This window comes from Urtica dioica, chromosome 9, assembly GCF_054948205.1.
Source record: "Urtica dioica subsp. dioica isolate 48M chromosome 9, U.dioica_male_clone48M_v1_H2, whole genome shotgun sequence".
NCBI classification, from domain to species: Eukaryota; Viridiplantae; Streptophyta; class Magnoliopsida; order Rosales; family Urticaceae; genus Urtica; species Urtica dioica.
This window is the reverse complement of record NC_142764.1, coordinates 22,717,626-22,735,383: the sequence shown is the minus strand read 5'-3', so window position 1 is coordinate 22,735,383 and position 17,758 is coordinate 22,717,626. Positions and strand designations below refer to the sequence as shown.

The 17,758-nt window shown below is 34.4% G+C and overlaps 2 protein-coding genes across 2 annotated transcripts in view; both read left to right on the top strand.

The window, feature by feature from the left end:
* The window catches only part of LOC149385882 (LRR receptor-like serine/threonine-protein kinase IOS1), a 61,360-nt gene that overhangs the window by 28,387 nt on the left and 15,215 nt on the right, over positions 1 to 17,758 (top strand). The window lies entirely within an intron of this gene.
* On the top strand, positions 5,608 to 13,503 carry LOC149385884 (LRR receptor-like serine/threonine-protein kinase IOS1). Its single transcript, XM_089625299.1, has 13 exons — positions 5,608 to 5,745; positions 5,827 to 6,370; positions 8,282 to 8,763; positions 8,850 to 8,988; positions 9,071 to 9,142; positions 9,247 to 9,318; positions 9,390 to 9,470; positions 9,611 to 9,774; positions 9,866 to 10,098; positions 10,187 to 10,313; positions 10,414 to 10,476; positions 10,603 to 10,795; positions 13,039 to 13,503. Exons 1-13 carry the CDS (start codon positions 5,643 to 5,645, stop codon positions 13,460 to 13,462), a joined length of 2,697 nt encoding a protein of 898 aa, XP_089481425.1. The 5' UTR covers positions 5,608 to 5,642; the 3' UTR covers positions 13,463 to 13,503.

Sequence of the window (17,758 nt, the reverse complement as noted above, 5' to 3'; positions counted from 1 at the left end):
GTCATTTTCATGTTCTAATTATAAAAAAGGGTTATTAAGTTATATAGTCACACGGATATAGTGGATTGAGATATAGCCCACCTTTGGTTAATTTCTTGTAAATAGCCAAGTAAACTTATTAACAAATTAATAGAAGCCTTATTTAACACAACCAAACATATATTTTAGGTAGTTAATTGGCTGCCACGTATGCAAGTTGGCTATTTACAAATTATTTACCAAAGGTTGACTAATTTACAATTCCTATAGTTTAGGTGGCTTACGTAGCCAATTTTTTGTATAAAAAATTCACAAATAAACAAATAATGATCAGTACACCTTATACTTTTTCTTTATGGTTATGTCATGCTAAATATATAACAACCTTATTCATGGCGGAATCAAGATGGCGAAGATACATAAATTGGATAAATATCTTATAAAAATATCAAACATATATATCTTTCATTTACATCATAATATAAACAATTTTATTTATATAAAAAAATGCTAAGCACTTTAAGTAAATATCTAAATTATTCCTCAATATTAAATTAAAATTATAAACAAATTCTTTCACACAAGTCAAAATAATTAAAATAATTTGTTTTGCTATTTCATTATAATTTTTAATAACAGATTACAGTTTCAAGTGAGGTATAAAATTCGAGATATTCAATAAATTACCTTATTATTATATTTTTTTTTTATAAAAAATTGTAACTAGACCATTCCAAACATCATGTTTGAGATATAGTCAATGTTTGTATACTTATTAAAAAAAATAGCCATAGAGATAAGGTGGCACTTGAATAAACCATTTAAAATTTTTCATTTTGTCCTTTCATTTTTTTTTGCTTCTGAGATTTGTCACTCTTTCTCTTTTATATAGTTTTTTTTTTATCATCAAAATTTCAAAAATTCATATATTCCTCATATGAACTTGAAATTGAGTGATTCCAAATCCTACGGATTCATGGCGAGGAGAGCTTTAAAATTCCACTGGAATTCACCATTGGTACATTAATTGTCAAATTTTTAAATTATTTACATTTTTTTGTTAATTATAACATGTTTAATATAAGGATATTTAAGTCAAATATAATTGTCATTAGCTATTTTCCTAAATATTTGCAAACATTGGCTACATCCTAATTTTATAGTTTAGTCTTGGCTACAAATCTACAACGCTTTTTTTTTTATAATCAGATTTTTTTTTAAAATTTTTACTATTTCATTTAATTTTTAATAACAGTTTACAGTTTCAAATGAGGTATAAAATTCGAGGTATTCAATAAATTACCTTATTATATAGAATTTTCCTAGTTGGGTGGTCTGGGCTTACCGCAATTTCTGGTCATCACTCATCGTATGTTATATATGGATCGCAAAGTCTTGTAAAAGTAGCATTTTTGTCTTCCTGAAAGGTTAAAGCAATATATATATATATATATATATATATATATATATATATATATATATATATATATATATATGAAATAACTAATCCGTTTAGCAATATTCTATTTAACAAAAACGCATTAAACTTAATTTGGTTCATTATGTAATAAGATAAATTATAATAGGCATTAGAGCATCTTTAATGGTTTCTTGCTTAACAATTGTAGGGATTTGCTTGTAAATATAAAAAATGTTTAGCTAGTTGCTTAACCATTGTTTTGCATATTGACTATTGATTTAGCTAAACAAATCTAAGCAAATCAACTTATTTAAGCTAGTTGCTTAACTATTTAGCTCTAGAAAAATCTATGTGGCAAATAGAGCTAATGCATTTAGCTAAACCATTAAAGATGCTCTCCATCTAGAATGCTTGACTTTTTGCATGGGTCATCGGTTTTCTATTTTTTAGGAAGGTTGTTAAGAGGTGTTCTATTTTGAAGAATGCGATTTAAAAGTTAAAAAAAAAAAAAAAAAAAAAAAAAAAAGAAGAGAGTGGAACTAAGATGATTTGAAAAAAAAAATGAGAAAACATAAAAGATGTTTGAGTGAAAGATAGCTTTTATATTTTAAAATTTTTACTAAAGAAAAAGTCAATAAAGCGGAACGCATGCATATGATAAGTCTTTAAAAATATATATACGAGTCTTCATAAATAATATTGAAAGTAAAAAACAGCATATGTACTAGAATCCAAAAACAGCTAGTGGATCAGAACTCCAGGCAGCTTCTACGAAAATAACAAGAACATAATAACTAGATAAAACATTCTGATAATTTTTTTTTAAAAAAAAACTAGATAATACATTGAAAGAGTATATTAAAAGAAGAAAATACATAAAACATGGGGGTATTTGTGGTAATCGTACAATAATACATTGAAATCCGAGGAATCTTTCACGCATTAGTTAGGCTTGTCCTATCTAGCTACAGAAAGTTAGAAGCCTACATTGACCGGATGTGAACGTACGGTGAGCATACTATTAGTAGTCAGAAAGTTATTTTTTTTATAAGTCCGGATATGATAAATTATGCAAGCAGAAAAATAAGTAAAACCCTGTCCCTATTAAGAAAAACTAGACTGATGAAAGAAAAACAAATTGTAATTTTCCAAATCACCCAACATTATCAGTCACTTTCCCCGCAAATATAATGGCACCGTTTGACATAGCTTTGTTTTAAAAAAAAATGCTTTTAAAAACTGTTTTTTTCAAAAACTGACAGGTGTTTGGTAAACTGTTTATAAAACTTAATTATATTTATATGCATTTATTAAATAATAATTATTTATTTATATGCATTTATTACAAATTGTTTATCGCAAGCGGCATTATATGCATTTATTACAAATTGTTTATCGCAAGCGGCATTATATGCATTTATTACAAATTGTTTATCGCAAGCGGCATTATTTGACTAGTTAAACATGTGTCTGTAATCTCGCTCCAGTAACCCTATAACAACAACAAATTATTTATTTTTGTACTTAAAAAAAAACGTAAAGGCAGAGAGAGACATGTATTAAAATAAAAAAAATAAAAAAACCCACGCAATTAAGCGTCTTTCTCTTTCACTGAGCAAAAACAGAAAAAGAAAAAAAAATTGAAAGAAAATAAAGAGAGTTGAAATTCTTTCTCTGTTTCTCACCAAGCTATTCCTGCTTCGACATTTTTGTTCGTACTTAAGTATTTTCTTCTCTTTAGGGTTTCGGAAAACCCTCGCTCTTCTCTGTGTGTATCGGCTAAGCAAGCTCTTTCTAGTACGTCTTTATCTTCTCTGGGCATTATTTGACTGTAAACCCATTTCGCTCACTCATCAAACTCGAACGATGTTTATCGTTGAATCTCTGTCTATTTATCATTGAATACAGTCCCGAGTTTCCTCACCCAACGATCTCGAACGATTCCCCGAAACCCATTACATTTCGAAATCCCAATCGCTCTCGAATCCCCAACTCGCCGACGCTATATATCACGCGCCACCCATCTCTGGTCGAAACCCTAGCGCTCTGGTTTTCCGTCACAACGCCGGTACTTTCTTCGACCACCGCGAACCAGATCCGCTTCCTGTTTCAGAGTCTCGGCGATGCAAATGCCGATTCTGTGTTCTGAGAGCTCTCTCAGGTCAGAATCTTGATTACGAGCCGTGTTCATACGAAGCTAAGTCTGTTTGTTAGATAGTTTTTAGGATATAATTTCGGGATTTAAAAAATAAATGAGGATATTAGAGTAATTGTATTCAGGAACTAAAATCGCTTTTACAGAAAGCTAGGATTTTGATAGGTGCGTTTATTACGCGTAAAACTCCTATTTCCCGGACTAAAAACTAACGAGTCCTCAAGTGTTTTTGATAGCTTTTGTATGTTTGTGAGTGATTTTCAGGTTTAAAAGGTCAATTGAGTCTTGAGGAGGTTATTAGCGCATCATGTGACGATTCCGAACAATTTCAATGAGATTCATACACATTTGGACAACTTGGAGCGAAACAAGGAACGACGTCCTCTTCGGCAGGATTTTGGGATTTTTAAATGATGATTCTGGATGATCCACTTCCAGAATTGGATAGAGCTCCTTCTTAGCTTTCCAACGCATGTTTATTTGCAGAAATCGGACATCGGAGCTAGGAGTTACGACAGTTTAAAAAACGGTGTGCAGTGAACCGGGAAGCGCGCGACGCGCGGACGAAAATTTCGCCGTTTTCGCCTCCAGAGTCGTACGCGCGGACCGCGCGAAGCCGAAAAAATGGTCTGCGCGCCGCGCAGACAAAAGGGCGCGCCGCGCGGTCCAAAAATCAGCTTTTTCCAATGTTGCGTTTCTGAGCGAATTTTGGCCATTGGATCAAAATGAAAGGTCCAGATGGCTCCGAAAATAATCCCATTCAGCCTTAAAAACACAAATGCTAGGGTTTGAGGATGATCTCTCATCTTTGAGAGAGAGTAATTTTCTTTTCTCTTCATGTTTTCTTAGAGTTTCTTGGTTTTGCTTTGGAGAAGAAGGAGGTCGGAGTGCCATCTCGCCGGAATTCGTCCAGCCATCACCACCATAGTTTTATCCTCTTCCTCTATCTCTTGAACTCCATTTATTTATGAAGATTATGTTGGTTTCATTGTTCTTGATTTATGTTTGCTTTGTTCTTTGTATCACCATGAACTAAGTCTCCATAGGGCTATGGTGTAGCGAGTTCTTGACGGTTATGGATTCCTAAATAGATTGATTTTATTGTTGTTGTTCTTGTCATGTTGCTTAGTTCAATTCCATGTTTAATGCCTTGTATGAGATTAGCTACCTTATGCATGATATGTGTTCGATCTAATGCTTGAGAAAGATTAGGTTGTTGTGCTTTTGTTTTGGATTACTAAAATACATTCCTAGGCTAGAGATAGCTAGGCTGTTTTAGACTCGTGTGTACTCTTGTTGTGAATGTTTGCCGTGCTTTTTAGGAGTTGGGATCGAGAGATAAAACTCCGGCATTGAGTTTAGGTTGCTAGATGCTCGAGAGAGATTTAGTGATACGATTAGCATGAGTACGAGTAGTAATATATGAACAACAATAATCGTGCGTAATTTCCGTGAATCCGAACCGTAGATTGAACTCGTGAAACCATAGTCCTCCGTCTTCATAATTGTAAAACCGTTCTTTAGTTTTGTTGTTTATTTTATTTACTTGCTAGATAATTTTGTGACAAACCTTCTATCATTATTTTTGGGTTCTCATTCAAACTTGTGAATCTTGAATCTTCAATTTAGCTAGTCCTCGTGGGATCGACTCGTTCTTACGATTTATTACTATTGCGACCACGTGCACTTGCGTGTGCGAGAAAATTCGCAACAGATTTTCCTAGCTTTTGGATCTCACGTTCTATTTCATAAATCGCTTTTCAAGTTTTTTTTAGAAACTGTTTTACCAAACGTATAAAAACAGTTTAGCTTTTCTTAAAAACAAAAACCGGCTTAAATAATCTGTGCCAAACACGCCCAATAACTTCAATTTATAGTGTATCCACGTGATAATTATAAATAATAATAATAAAAAAAAAAAACCAAGTTGACCACCATACAAGATAAAATAAACAATTTTCTTACGTAAAAGAGTTAGTTGGGAAATAAAAAATATATATCACTAAACAATATAGCTATATGAAAACGAAAATAATCAAAGCTCCGTCATTAAGCTTATCAATCAGAGTTCTCATCTCAACCTCAGAAATGTGTTCTGCCAAAAATATGTTCAAGCATTTACGCATTGCTATACTATTTCTTATAATCTATGAAAGACTTATATTGGTTGCTCTTTCCCAAGACCAATCAGGTACCTAGTTATTTATTTCATTATCCACCAAGAAACTTTGATCTTAACAGATTTGTTTTGGTTTTTTTCATTCTGATTCAGGGTTTATTAGCATAGATTGTGGGTTGCCGGAAAATTCAACATACACAGAAGCGGAAACCAAACTAAGTTACGTGTCAGACGTGACATTTGTGAGCGGCGGCGGCGAGAGCAAAGTGATATCGCCGGAGTACAGAGCCAACAGACCACAGCAAGTAGTGACGCTTAGAAGCTTCCCCGAGGGAACCCGAAACTGTTACACCACAAACACCAGAAAGGGAACCCTATACTTGATCAGAGCCACGTTCTTGTACGGAGACTATGACGCCAAAAAGTCTCCTCCAAAGTTTGATTTGCACATCGGACCAAACTTTTGGGACACCGTTGAGTTCGTTGACACAGCGACTCCTGAGGTGAAGGAGGCCATACATTCGCCGGCTCGGGACTATGTTCGTGTTTGTGTAGTCAACACTGAATTTGGGACTCCTTTTATGTCCACGCTTGAGCTCCGACCCCTAAAGAACAGGACATACCAGTATAAACCAAACGAGTTGCTGCGGCTCTTTGTCCGATATGATGTTGGTTCAATTACCAATGAATCATACAGGTGATTTTTTTTTTTTTTTTTTTTTGTTTATAGCAATATTCTTACAGGTGATTAGTTATTTATTAATTCATAGAGGTCTTACTAATTACTATTGAATTTCTATAGTTGGGTATGGATATCTTTAGAACCTCCTAGTTTATTTGTGAACCTTGGATTGACCAAAAATTGAGGGATACGACTTCAGAGGGAAATTACACGGAAAATAGTTATCAATAAGGTTAAATTCCATTTTCGATTTCTTCAAATTTTGGTTACATGGGGTCTACTTTTGTGTCATTTCCCTATATCCCTCTCTGTGCTTACCTCATATTTTCCATTACTTCAAACATAACATAAAATTCTAATTTTTGCTCCTGTTTTCTCTTTCATTTACATGTTCCTTACAAAAATTAACTTTTTTTTTTTTTTTTTTGCAAATTTTCGGGTGTTAAACAATGTTTTCTTTAAGATTATTTGTAGAAATTACAAACTGTATCGACTTTTTTTTCGATTTGTTGTTTTCCATATTTCGGAAAAATAATTTAGTAATTATTAGACCTCGTGTACAACAGGAAAACTAAACATTCGAACCTTTGTGTAAACATTTGAAAGTAAAGGTAGTGAAGCAAAATAGTAAACTTAGGTTTGGATATTTACAAAATAACTATTTTTTAATTTTTTAAAATATTTACGTCTAAGCTAAAAGTTAATTTGAGACGACTAAAATATCTTCTATTTAATTTTGAAAAATAAAATAAAAGCCAATAAAATCTAATTAGTTTTCAAACATAAAGAAACCATGCATACAATATTTAATAAAAATAAACTAAAAAAGGAACTCAGAATTCAGAGATAATTACAACTAAACAATAGGAACTAATTACAACAACTAAATAATCATAATCATAGTACATTTTAAAACAAGATAAGACTCCTTTTTTAAACCAATAATCACACTCAGTGACATTATTTATAAGCAAAACAATTGCATTTGAGCAAACAAACAAACTCGTATAGGTTGTAACATAAAAGCAGACAATTAAACACGCAATTTTTTTTTTATATTTTTAATATAAAAAAAACCGTGTCATTTTTTTCGATTAGCAAGTACTATTTTTTTTTCTTTCAAATATGAAACACACTTTAAAATATGAAACTTGTTATTTCTTTAATAAAAACTGTGTAGAAAAGAGTCAAATTAATCATTAATATCAATAGTCTCTAAGTAAAGAATAATTTAAATAATACAGAAAAAGAAAAACCGGCTAAAAAGTGAAAATAGGGGACTATTTAAATAAAATGAAACATTAGCTATTTTTTAAAATTAAAACGGTTTCAAGTGGCCTATATTGAATAATCTCTCATATATTTAAACATAGAAAATACAAGAACTAGTTACTAAACACGGACCAAAGGAGAATTATGTCGAGCAGATAGTATAAACCACGGAGGCAAGGACTATACTTTTGAGAATTAATATTTTTACCTCTAGTTTTATCGGTTTTTATAATTTCAACATAAAGTTACATGATTTTTTTTTTCATATATGAGGCCACAATAACGGGTTTTTTTTTCTTAAGCACCTCTTACAAAAAATAAGAATAATTTATTTTTATCAAAATTTCCCTGGCGGTAATTATGGCTAGGGATGAGTTTGGGTCTGGGTAAATTTCAAGATAACCCATGAATTTTTTTTACCCAATTAATATTGTATTTTAAAGAGTAAATAAATCAATCTTAAAAAATATACTAAAATTATTAAAAGCGTACCTTTAAACTTGGTTAGGATTGATAAATATAGTAAAGTACCTTATTCATACTCGTATTATTTTTAATGAGTAATACTTTGACCTTAACCAAAACGGATAGAGTCTTGCAGGTATGTCTTATCCTCTTGATACATATTTGCATATATATGAATATTGTACGTAGGTACCCATATGATATGTCGGATCGTCTCTGGAGTTCGTATTCTGAGTCCCATTGGAAAGGTTTATCTACATCCGAACCTGTGCTCCCTAACCGCGACGATTATGAATTTCTACCGCCGAGTATCGTGATGAACACTGCGGTGATACCTGCAAATACAAGCGCTCCTTTAGTGTTTAAATTTGAGTCTGGAGATGTAAACAGAGAATTTTATGTCTTTCTGCACTGTGCCGAAATCCAGCGGCTCGGACCCAACGAGTCTCGAGCTTTTACCGTCAGCGTCAATGGAGAGCTTTTGCGCGACCCTCACAGCCCAGATTACCTGCTCACGAAAACCCTCTGGTTTTCGGAGCCCTTAACAGGCGAATTGAGCTACGTTCTTACACTCGATAGGCTCGAGAATTCGACTCTTCCTCCGATTCTGAACGCGTTTGAGATTTACGATCTGGCCTACATTTCTATGCAAGAGACCGATGAAGACGACGGTATATATTTGTATATTCATATGCACGATGATCAATTACTGTTTTTTTTTTGTCATAATGACTGACATCTCTATATGTAATTTTAGTTGAGGCGATTGGAAATGTAAAATTGGTTTATGGAGTAAAAAGAAACTGGGAGGGAGATCCTTGTCTACCGGTGAAGTACTCGTGGGCGGGTTTGAAGTGTAGCGTTAATGAGTTAGCCTCATCAAGAATCACTTCTCTGTAACTTTGCTAATTTCCTTAGTCTGTTTACCTAATTTATTAATCTCTATACAACTAATATCTCTTAATCCTTATTCACCAGAGACTTATCTTCAAGTGCACTGACTGGTGAAATTTCGTTATCCATAGGCGATCTTAATTTGTTGGAGTCCTTGTGAGTACTTAAAACTGTTAACCATATCTTTGGTGAATTTTGTAATTACTTTTTCTAAGCATGACTATTAGATAATATGGATCTGTTTATTTATTTATATACAGGGATTTGTCAAACAATGATTTAACAGGACCAGTGCCTCAGTTCTTGACCCAGTTACCAAATCTGAGAGTGCTGTGAGTCAGTTAACGATATAATTATTTTATCTCTACCATTCAAGTTTTAAGAGGTCATTTTTTGTGTACAGAAATTTAAGGAAAAACAACCTCTCGGGCATACTTCCGGATGCACTCTTCCAAAGATGGAAAAATGGTTCACTGTCATTAAGGTCTCTCTCTCTCTCTCTCTCTCTCTCTCTCTCTCTCTCTCTCTCTCTCTCTCCCCACAATAGAAGTTTTTTTTTATCTATTAAAACATATTCTAAACATATATTTGTTCTTAGTACATTACGAATTCTCCTGCTCACAGCATTGAAGAAAATGAGCACCTGTGTTCCGTGTCGCCGTGCGAGCAAAAAAAGAAGAAGAACAGCAACGCCGTGCTTCCGATAGCTCTATCGGTCTGTGGATCGGTCCTCTTACTGGCATTAGCAGCGGCTATTTTCATATTTATTAAAAAGAAAAAGAAACAAGGTATATGTTCGAAATGAAATCTGTGTGTTTAATTGCAGGTGCATGTACACGTACTAAACATTAGACCATGGTATATCTATTTATGTCGCAGTTCTGCGGAAAACCAAAACAAACACGGAAAGAGAATCGTTGGACACCAAAAAGAGGCAGTTCACATACGCTGAGATCGTAAAGATGACGAATAACTTCGAGAAAGTTTTGGGGAGAGGCGGGTTCGGAACAGTCTATCATGGAATTTTAGTGGACGGCACCGAAGTTGCTGTGAAGTTGAGCCATCCTGCGGCGGAGGAGAGTACGATACAGTTTCAACTGTTTCAGGCTGAGGTACCACTCTTTTTTGTCATTTTTATTTGTTAATTCGGTTTCGTTTATATGTTTATTGACAAGATTATTATATTTGACTTTGGTTCAGGTTAAGCTTCTTTTGACGGTTTACCATGGAAATTTGACGAGCCTTGTTGGATATTGCAACCAAGGAATCAACAGAGCTCTTATCTACGAGTACATGGCCAATGGAGATTTGGAATCACATCTTTCAGGTTTTATTTGCAGTTATTATATCTTCATTTCTTCTTTGAACTTGTTTACTATCTTTATTTCTGCGTCTCATTGTTTTGTTCTTTATTTTTTTCTAACTAGGTAAGCAAGACCGGGTCTTGAGTTGGGAAATAAGGGTTCGAATAGCAATTGACTCAGCACAAGGTTAGTGGGTAATCTAGTTATTTTTTTTTTTCAATTTCCACTCCAAGAATTAATCTATAGACGAATTTGCTTATTTAATTTTTTTTAATTGATCTAATTTTCTTATTTGAATTTTATAAAATGTAGGGTTGGAGTATCTTCATAGCGGGTGTAAGCCACCTATAATTCACAGAGATATAAAAACTGCAAACATCTTGATCTCCGATAATTACGGAGCAAAACTTGCCGATTTCGGGTTGTCCAAGTTCTTCCAAACCGAAGACGGAACTCATGTATCAACAATGCATATAGCTGGAACCCGTGGATATCTTGACCCTGAGTAAGTTTTTTCACACACGTCACTTTTTCTCACAAGTCTAACAAAACAAAAGTCTTTCCTATCTCTCTCTTAGTATTTCGATTTTCAAAACTAAGAGTGGATTAAGTATAATAGCCCAAATCATTTTTAATTTTAAGATAATGATCTATTTATTTAGTAAAATGACCACCTCAAGGTACAACATATCAGTATTCTCATAATACACAAACAATAAATATTCTAAAAGTTTTGAGAAACAAATCGATATCTAAATCCTTTAACTCTACGCTCGATATTTTCACCGCCGTGTGAATCTCATCAACAACCGATTTTCTTGCCTCTAACAGCCAATGTTCTCGCCTCCGACACTTGGCATTGGTAACCACAAATCATCACTGAACATAGATCGTTAATAATACTGAGCGTATATGCATAAAATGGTTAATAGTATTTATTACCTTTCGGATCTAATAGTATTTACTGCGTTGGTTCCTATATTTACCATTAAATTAAGGGTTAATAATACTTACTATAAAAGTTAATAGCATTAATCATCACCAAACATAGTTTGATTAATAGTAGTACTTTATATGCATATGATATATGGTTAATAATATTTACCATTAGCAAAATTAAAAATAAACTAAAATTGACATTTTACAATAATTTTATTTTAGGCATACAATGGTTAATAATATCTATCATTCACGAAGAAATGTTGTTGCTGAAATTTAAACACTTCGGGCGGTTTGATCCAAGGCCGGATCAAGTGATCGCACCTAAGGCAGTTATGCGAACTAAAAAATCACGAGTATCGCTCCTCTAGCTCAAGAACGTTCTTCATTTGTTGCGGAGACTTGAGAATAAGAAGAATAAGAAAAGAGCTAGAAAAGCGCAATGGCGACGCCTCTGGCACGCGCTCCGACACTCATCATTAGTTTGATTGTTATGAGTGAGGTAGGGCTACTAATATTTTTTTAGAGTATTTCAGGAGATCTGTGCTCGATAAGAGGAAACTAAGTATATAGAGTCCTCGACATCGTTTCAAAACTCTCGAATTTAGTCATTTCTATTTAAAATTGATCACATATTCCCCATCCATAAGGAGGAGTATTTATAGGAGCGGAGGAGGCTTAAGAAGCCCTAAAAGTCGAATTTGAGGGACACAAGACGCATGCGAGGGGCCTCACGTGCGCGCAGAGCTTTGAATGGTCTCACGCGCCTATTTTAGGTTAGGCATGTTGTGTTAGGCAGGGGCATGATGCGCCTGTTCTCACGCACGACGCATGATGACTGTCGCGCGCTCCTGGCAAAGAGCATGCTCTTGCGACGTGACGCGTTAGTGAGCGTAGTGGTTCATTTTTGTTAGCCCTTTTCGTTTGTCTTAATGGGCTTGTGTTGGATGGGCTTTTTCGCCTTCGTGGGTCCAGATCGGACTTTTTCATGGGCCTATCTTGGGCCTCGGCATGAAATTCCTCGCAAGTCCCGATCAATTTAATATCTCAGATTTTTGAAAAAACGACCGACAACAATTACAAATTTCATCAAACTCATTCTGACTATGATTATATGAACTAAATTGTAAAAATACATCCTTTGTAGTAAATGAGAAATTATGAAAAAACAGCGATAAACAATGGAACAATGAAGAAGTGAGTAAAAATTGAGATAATTAGGTCACATACTCAAACAAACATCACATAAAAGATCTTAGCAACAAAAATTATTAAGAATCCGAATCTTTTAATATTTCATCGCTAAATATATTTAGACCCGAACATTTAACAACGATAAAAATCGTCGCTAAAAAGATTTAGCGACGATTAAGGGGTTATTACCGACGAAAAAAATCGTCGGTAATGGCTCTATTTGTTGTAGTGTGACTCTCCGATAATATAATTGATAATTTGAGAAGATAATATAAGATTGATTATTTTTTATATTAAATGATAATTTAGCTATAATTTTAACTCCACCAATCATTCACAAATCTCTATATGTAACCCATAAATTTATGTCAACTTTTTTTTTTATACATATATATATATATATAGAAAATTTCAGTTCGTTACGAACTTTCCTGAATTATATTGGAGGGATTTTTAAGTGACTAGAATAGGGGGGGGTCTCGTATAACCAATTAAATTCCAGCACTCGTCACTAATATATCATCAACGCTACCCAACACTACATATTTATTGTATAAATATTCATATGTAAATCGTGGACAATTATTGATTTGCTTTTATCCGTTGCCTGGCTAGTTTGACAAGTGGACAGTTAAACCAGAAAAACGACGTGTATAGCTTCGGAGTGGTTCTGCTACGGATAATCACAGGAAGACCCGTCATAGAAATTGTTAAAGACGACAGCACTCACTTGAGTCAATGGGTAAGTTCTTTATTGAAAAAAAACGGGAACATAAATGACATAGTTGATCCAATGCTAAGAGGAGATTTCGAGATAAACTCGGCATCAAAATTTGTTGAGACAGCAATGTCTTGCCTGCCTTTGAGTAGTAGTGGTATTGAAAGGCCAAGCATGAGCCGAGTAGTGACCGAACTAAGGGAGTGTTTGGCATTGGAGCTTGCACGGGCCCAAGAGAGCTTCGTAACCGAGTCCTCGACCTCAAAGTCTGATTTTCTGAACTCCACTACGGTTTCCGAGTGTCAACCTTTGGCCCGCTAGTTCATAGACTTTTCACTCTTATTTCATGCACTGTTGTAGTAACTGGTTCGATTGCAATACCCAACCCGATCCTATAGCGTCATTTGATTTCCAAGAAACATGCCTTTGTATTTTTTGTGGAATCAATTTGTTGTTTTTTTCTTTCAAATTTTGATTTTTTGCTTACAATTCTCTCCTACTGTCTAGGTTGCTGAAAGCTCAATTAACGACTAAAAGTTCCTTCCATCAACTATGACTCGTAAAATATAAATAACCAGCATTTCTCATTAGATAATTTGGGAAGATTGCCCAAATAGTTTTAAGTGTACCATTTCTAATGTAGAGATTTATTTTTTAAATTTATCAAAAAAACAAAAAGTTATATCAACACAAATATTTGAAATTAATTAATTAGCAAAATAGCTAAAATTTCATTTTTTTAGCAAAATAGACAATGTTACGCTGTCAATTTTTTTTAACATAATTATTATATTTTTATGATTTATATAAGAATTAATCACTTTCAAAAAATTTAATAATAATGTCAAAATAATTATTAAAACTTAATACTTGCACATTATAGTAGTTAGTAGTTTGTTACTGACTTGACCTATTAAATTTAAAAGTGGTTTTGATTTTAAATGTCGACCTTAGTCTGTACGATTCAATTCATTTAACACAAAAAGTGGTATCGAAGCAAATTTCTCCTTGATCAGATCTAACATTAGCGAACTCGGATTCTCTTTATAGTTCTATCTTCAAAACTCTGTTTGTATTGCTTCTGGATTATGAATTAATCTTGAGGCACCTATTGTTGAATCATAGGTTTTCAATTTCATCATCGAGGCTCTTGATTGGGTCTTCCTCTCTATTTTCGACATATGCATTGTTGTTGCTCAAACTAGGAAGCATCACCAATAATGCAAGTATTCCATATTTATTTATTTGCCTAAATATTATGGTGTGCTTCTTGTTTCTCAACCACTTTCTGGCGACGTCTATGCCTTGTGGAGTTAGCTAGGAAATAAAGATTGCAATATCCGCGAAGAACAAAATGGGCTTCATGCATCAATTATTATGTCCCAAAACCACATTGTGCAATTGAGATATCAATCAATCACTGGTTTTCAATAGCGGTATTGTATTCTCCTGGTTACTAGTTTCTTTCTCAAAGAGATATGTGCGAAGACTTTGATTTACGAAAAATCAGGTTATTAAGCTCAAAATGATCTAAGATATATGTTTCGGAAAAAAACGGCCTGATTAGAGTTTTTTAGTCAAAATGTGATCTTCCTAAGTCTATCTCAAAACTATATGGGAAGAGTTGAGTAACCGAAAACCGTGTTCGAACGTAGTTGTTGCACTTGTTGAGGAGTGAAAAACTCTACGACTTTTGGATAGCTTTATTGCGTCCACGGGCATCTTTTTTGTGACACTCATGGGTGACTGCGCCACATGGAAAGCTTCGGTCACTATATTAAGCTTAAAAAAAAACATATGAGACAAAGTGTAAGAAGAAAAAACAAGAACAAAAGAAAAAAAGAAAAAAAAAAGTTCACTATATTAAAAGCACAACGCTTGTTTGATACGCGTATTTGAAAAGAAAGTGACAATGTAGAGGGAATCGTCATCGTTGGAACAAAGTCTAATACCATCTCGAACGTTAATAATAATAATACAAAATTTGAAATAATAAAGTCGTCCACCATAGGTAATTATCTAAATATACAATAATTTTTCAGAACTTTACAGACAAAAAGCGTTGTATCATTTGTCCTAATCACAAAAAACACAGGAGGTCTTGCAAGTAATCATATAATATTACAGTGCAAATAATGGGCTGAATCATTTTACTAATTAGACTTTTCCAAGAAAAGGGCTTACCTATTTTACAGTATAAAACTGCCTTTATTTATTGCGGTTTCTGGTCAACATATGTTGATCTTTCATTGTCTATCGCAAGTCTTGTCAAAGTAGCAGGTAGCTTTTATTTTATTTTTCTTCACCATACATTTGCGGTTTCCGACCTAGGATGACGCATTCAAATTTTAATCATATAGAATATGTAAAAAAAAATATAATAAAGTTTTGTAAGGACGTCCTACTAGAATCCAAAAACAGCTAGTGGATAAGAACGTCAGGCAACTTCTAATATAATAACAAGAACATTAACTAGACATTTACTTGGGACCAATTTTTTTTTTTAATTATTATTAGTGGTAATAGTACAATAATACATTGAAATTGGCTAATTAATTTTACGAAAATCAAGATTTAAAATTTCACGCCTACCACACAAAGTTTGTAGATTATTTGCAAACCGCACCTCTTTAGTAGGGGTTTGCTTAAAAGTGCGGTTTGCTTGAAACAGGCGGTGTAATGGCCGGATCTACTACTCATTTCAGTAGTTTGGACCAAAATATAGAGTTTCTTGTTTTGGACACTTTTAGTAGTTGCTTAAGTGAGCAAGTACATATTTGCTCTTATTCTTCATTCTTCACGTTATCTTCTTCTTCTTCTCTCCTCACCCGCGCGACATTGGAGAGCAAACAGAGCAAGGAAAAAAAAATTCCAGACCACATCACCCAAAATCATCACCGCCACCTTTCCTCGCCTTCCTTCTTCTTTTCCTATTCCCGCGCGCCACCACCGAGTCTCCTCCATCGCGCGACTCACAGCCACCGATCCTCCACCGCGCGCGCCGGCCGAGAGAAGGGAGAACGCTGCTGCCGCCGAGGCCCAGCTTGGACGCGCACCTCGACCACTCCGATCATCTTCTCCTTGCTTAGCTCTCGCGTGGATCGCTGCCAAGGAACGAGCCCAGGCGCGCGACCACCGAGTCTCCTCGAGCGCTTGACCGCCGTGAAGTGTGCGCCGCCGCGAGCTAGGAGAAACGCCGGGAGGGAGAGAGAGCTTGTGGAGGAGGCTGGATTTCAGGAACATAGAGAGGTGATGAGATTTCTTCAGATTGGAATACATGTTGATTAGGGTTAGGTTTTGATTTTGGGGTTTTGGTTGTGAACGTGTTTTGATGATTTTAGTTGAAGATTTGAATTGCCTTCGGTGATGATTCTTCTGGTTATGGGTCTGTTCTTGGTTTTGGACGAGTGTTGTTTTGGATTGGGTCTTGGCCGTGAGCTTGGTTTGCTTGTGTGTTTTTTGGCCGTGAGCTAAGGTTGGCCGTGAGCTTGGTTTGCTTGTTTTTGGCCGTGTTTTACGTTTTGGCTGTGTGGTTCTTTTGGCTGGGAATTCTGAAATGTGTTGTTGTTGATGTTGTTGTTTAGTGTCTTGTGATAGAAAATCTGAGCCTCGGGAGTTCTTTGTGTTTTAGTTGATGAATCGCTCAGTTTGATTTGATGATTGATTTAGAAAATGGATTTGGGAGTTGATATTTTAATCGAGATTTGATATTTCGTTCGGGCTCGGGTTTCTGTTAGTTATATTTTTGTATGGGACATATGAGATTTCAACTATTGTCATTTATGTTTAGGAATTAAAGACGTAAAAAAGACATAAATTACTGAAATTGTAACATATAATTAGTCATTCATCCATTATTGAAATACACTCCAAGTTTCAAAAAGACATATAATTAGTCATTAAACTATAATAACTGAAATTAGTTCCAAAAACACATACAACTATAATAATTCATCCATTCCTCTCGAACAAAGGAACTGGACTGTTGCATGTAGTCCGATTGTGACCAACTTCTCCACATCGCGAACACTTCCTAAGAATAGGCTCTTCCCCTTGAGAATGTATCCGTCTCTTCTTCGGTCTACCGACGACACGTGATCTGTATGTCGGAGGCTTGTCTCTCATTTATACAAAAAATATGTTCACTCTCATACATGAATAAGAAAATTCAAAAATCAGAATAACTTTAGATTGATATGTATAATTGTAATAAAAACTGTCATAAATTGTAGACTTATAAGTCTACAGTTAACAACAATTGTAGATATCGACGTCTAGAGTTGTAGTAACTGTAGACTTATAATATCTACAATGAGACTATTTGTATATATGTATATCTACAATTACACCAATTGCAGATATACATGTCTACAATTCTTGTAGTTGTAGACATATAGGTCTACACTTTCAACAGTTGTAGACTAATAAGTCTACAACAGCTGAAGGTGTAGACCTATATGTCTACAATTACAAGAATTGTAGACATGTATATCTACAATTACAATAACGACGTATGACGGGGACAGTCTACAATTTCAGAGATTGTAGACATGTATATCTACAATTCAAGAACGCGAAAAAAAAACTCAAATGTCCAAAAACATGAAGAACAACACA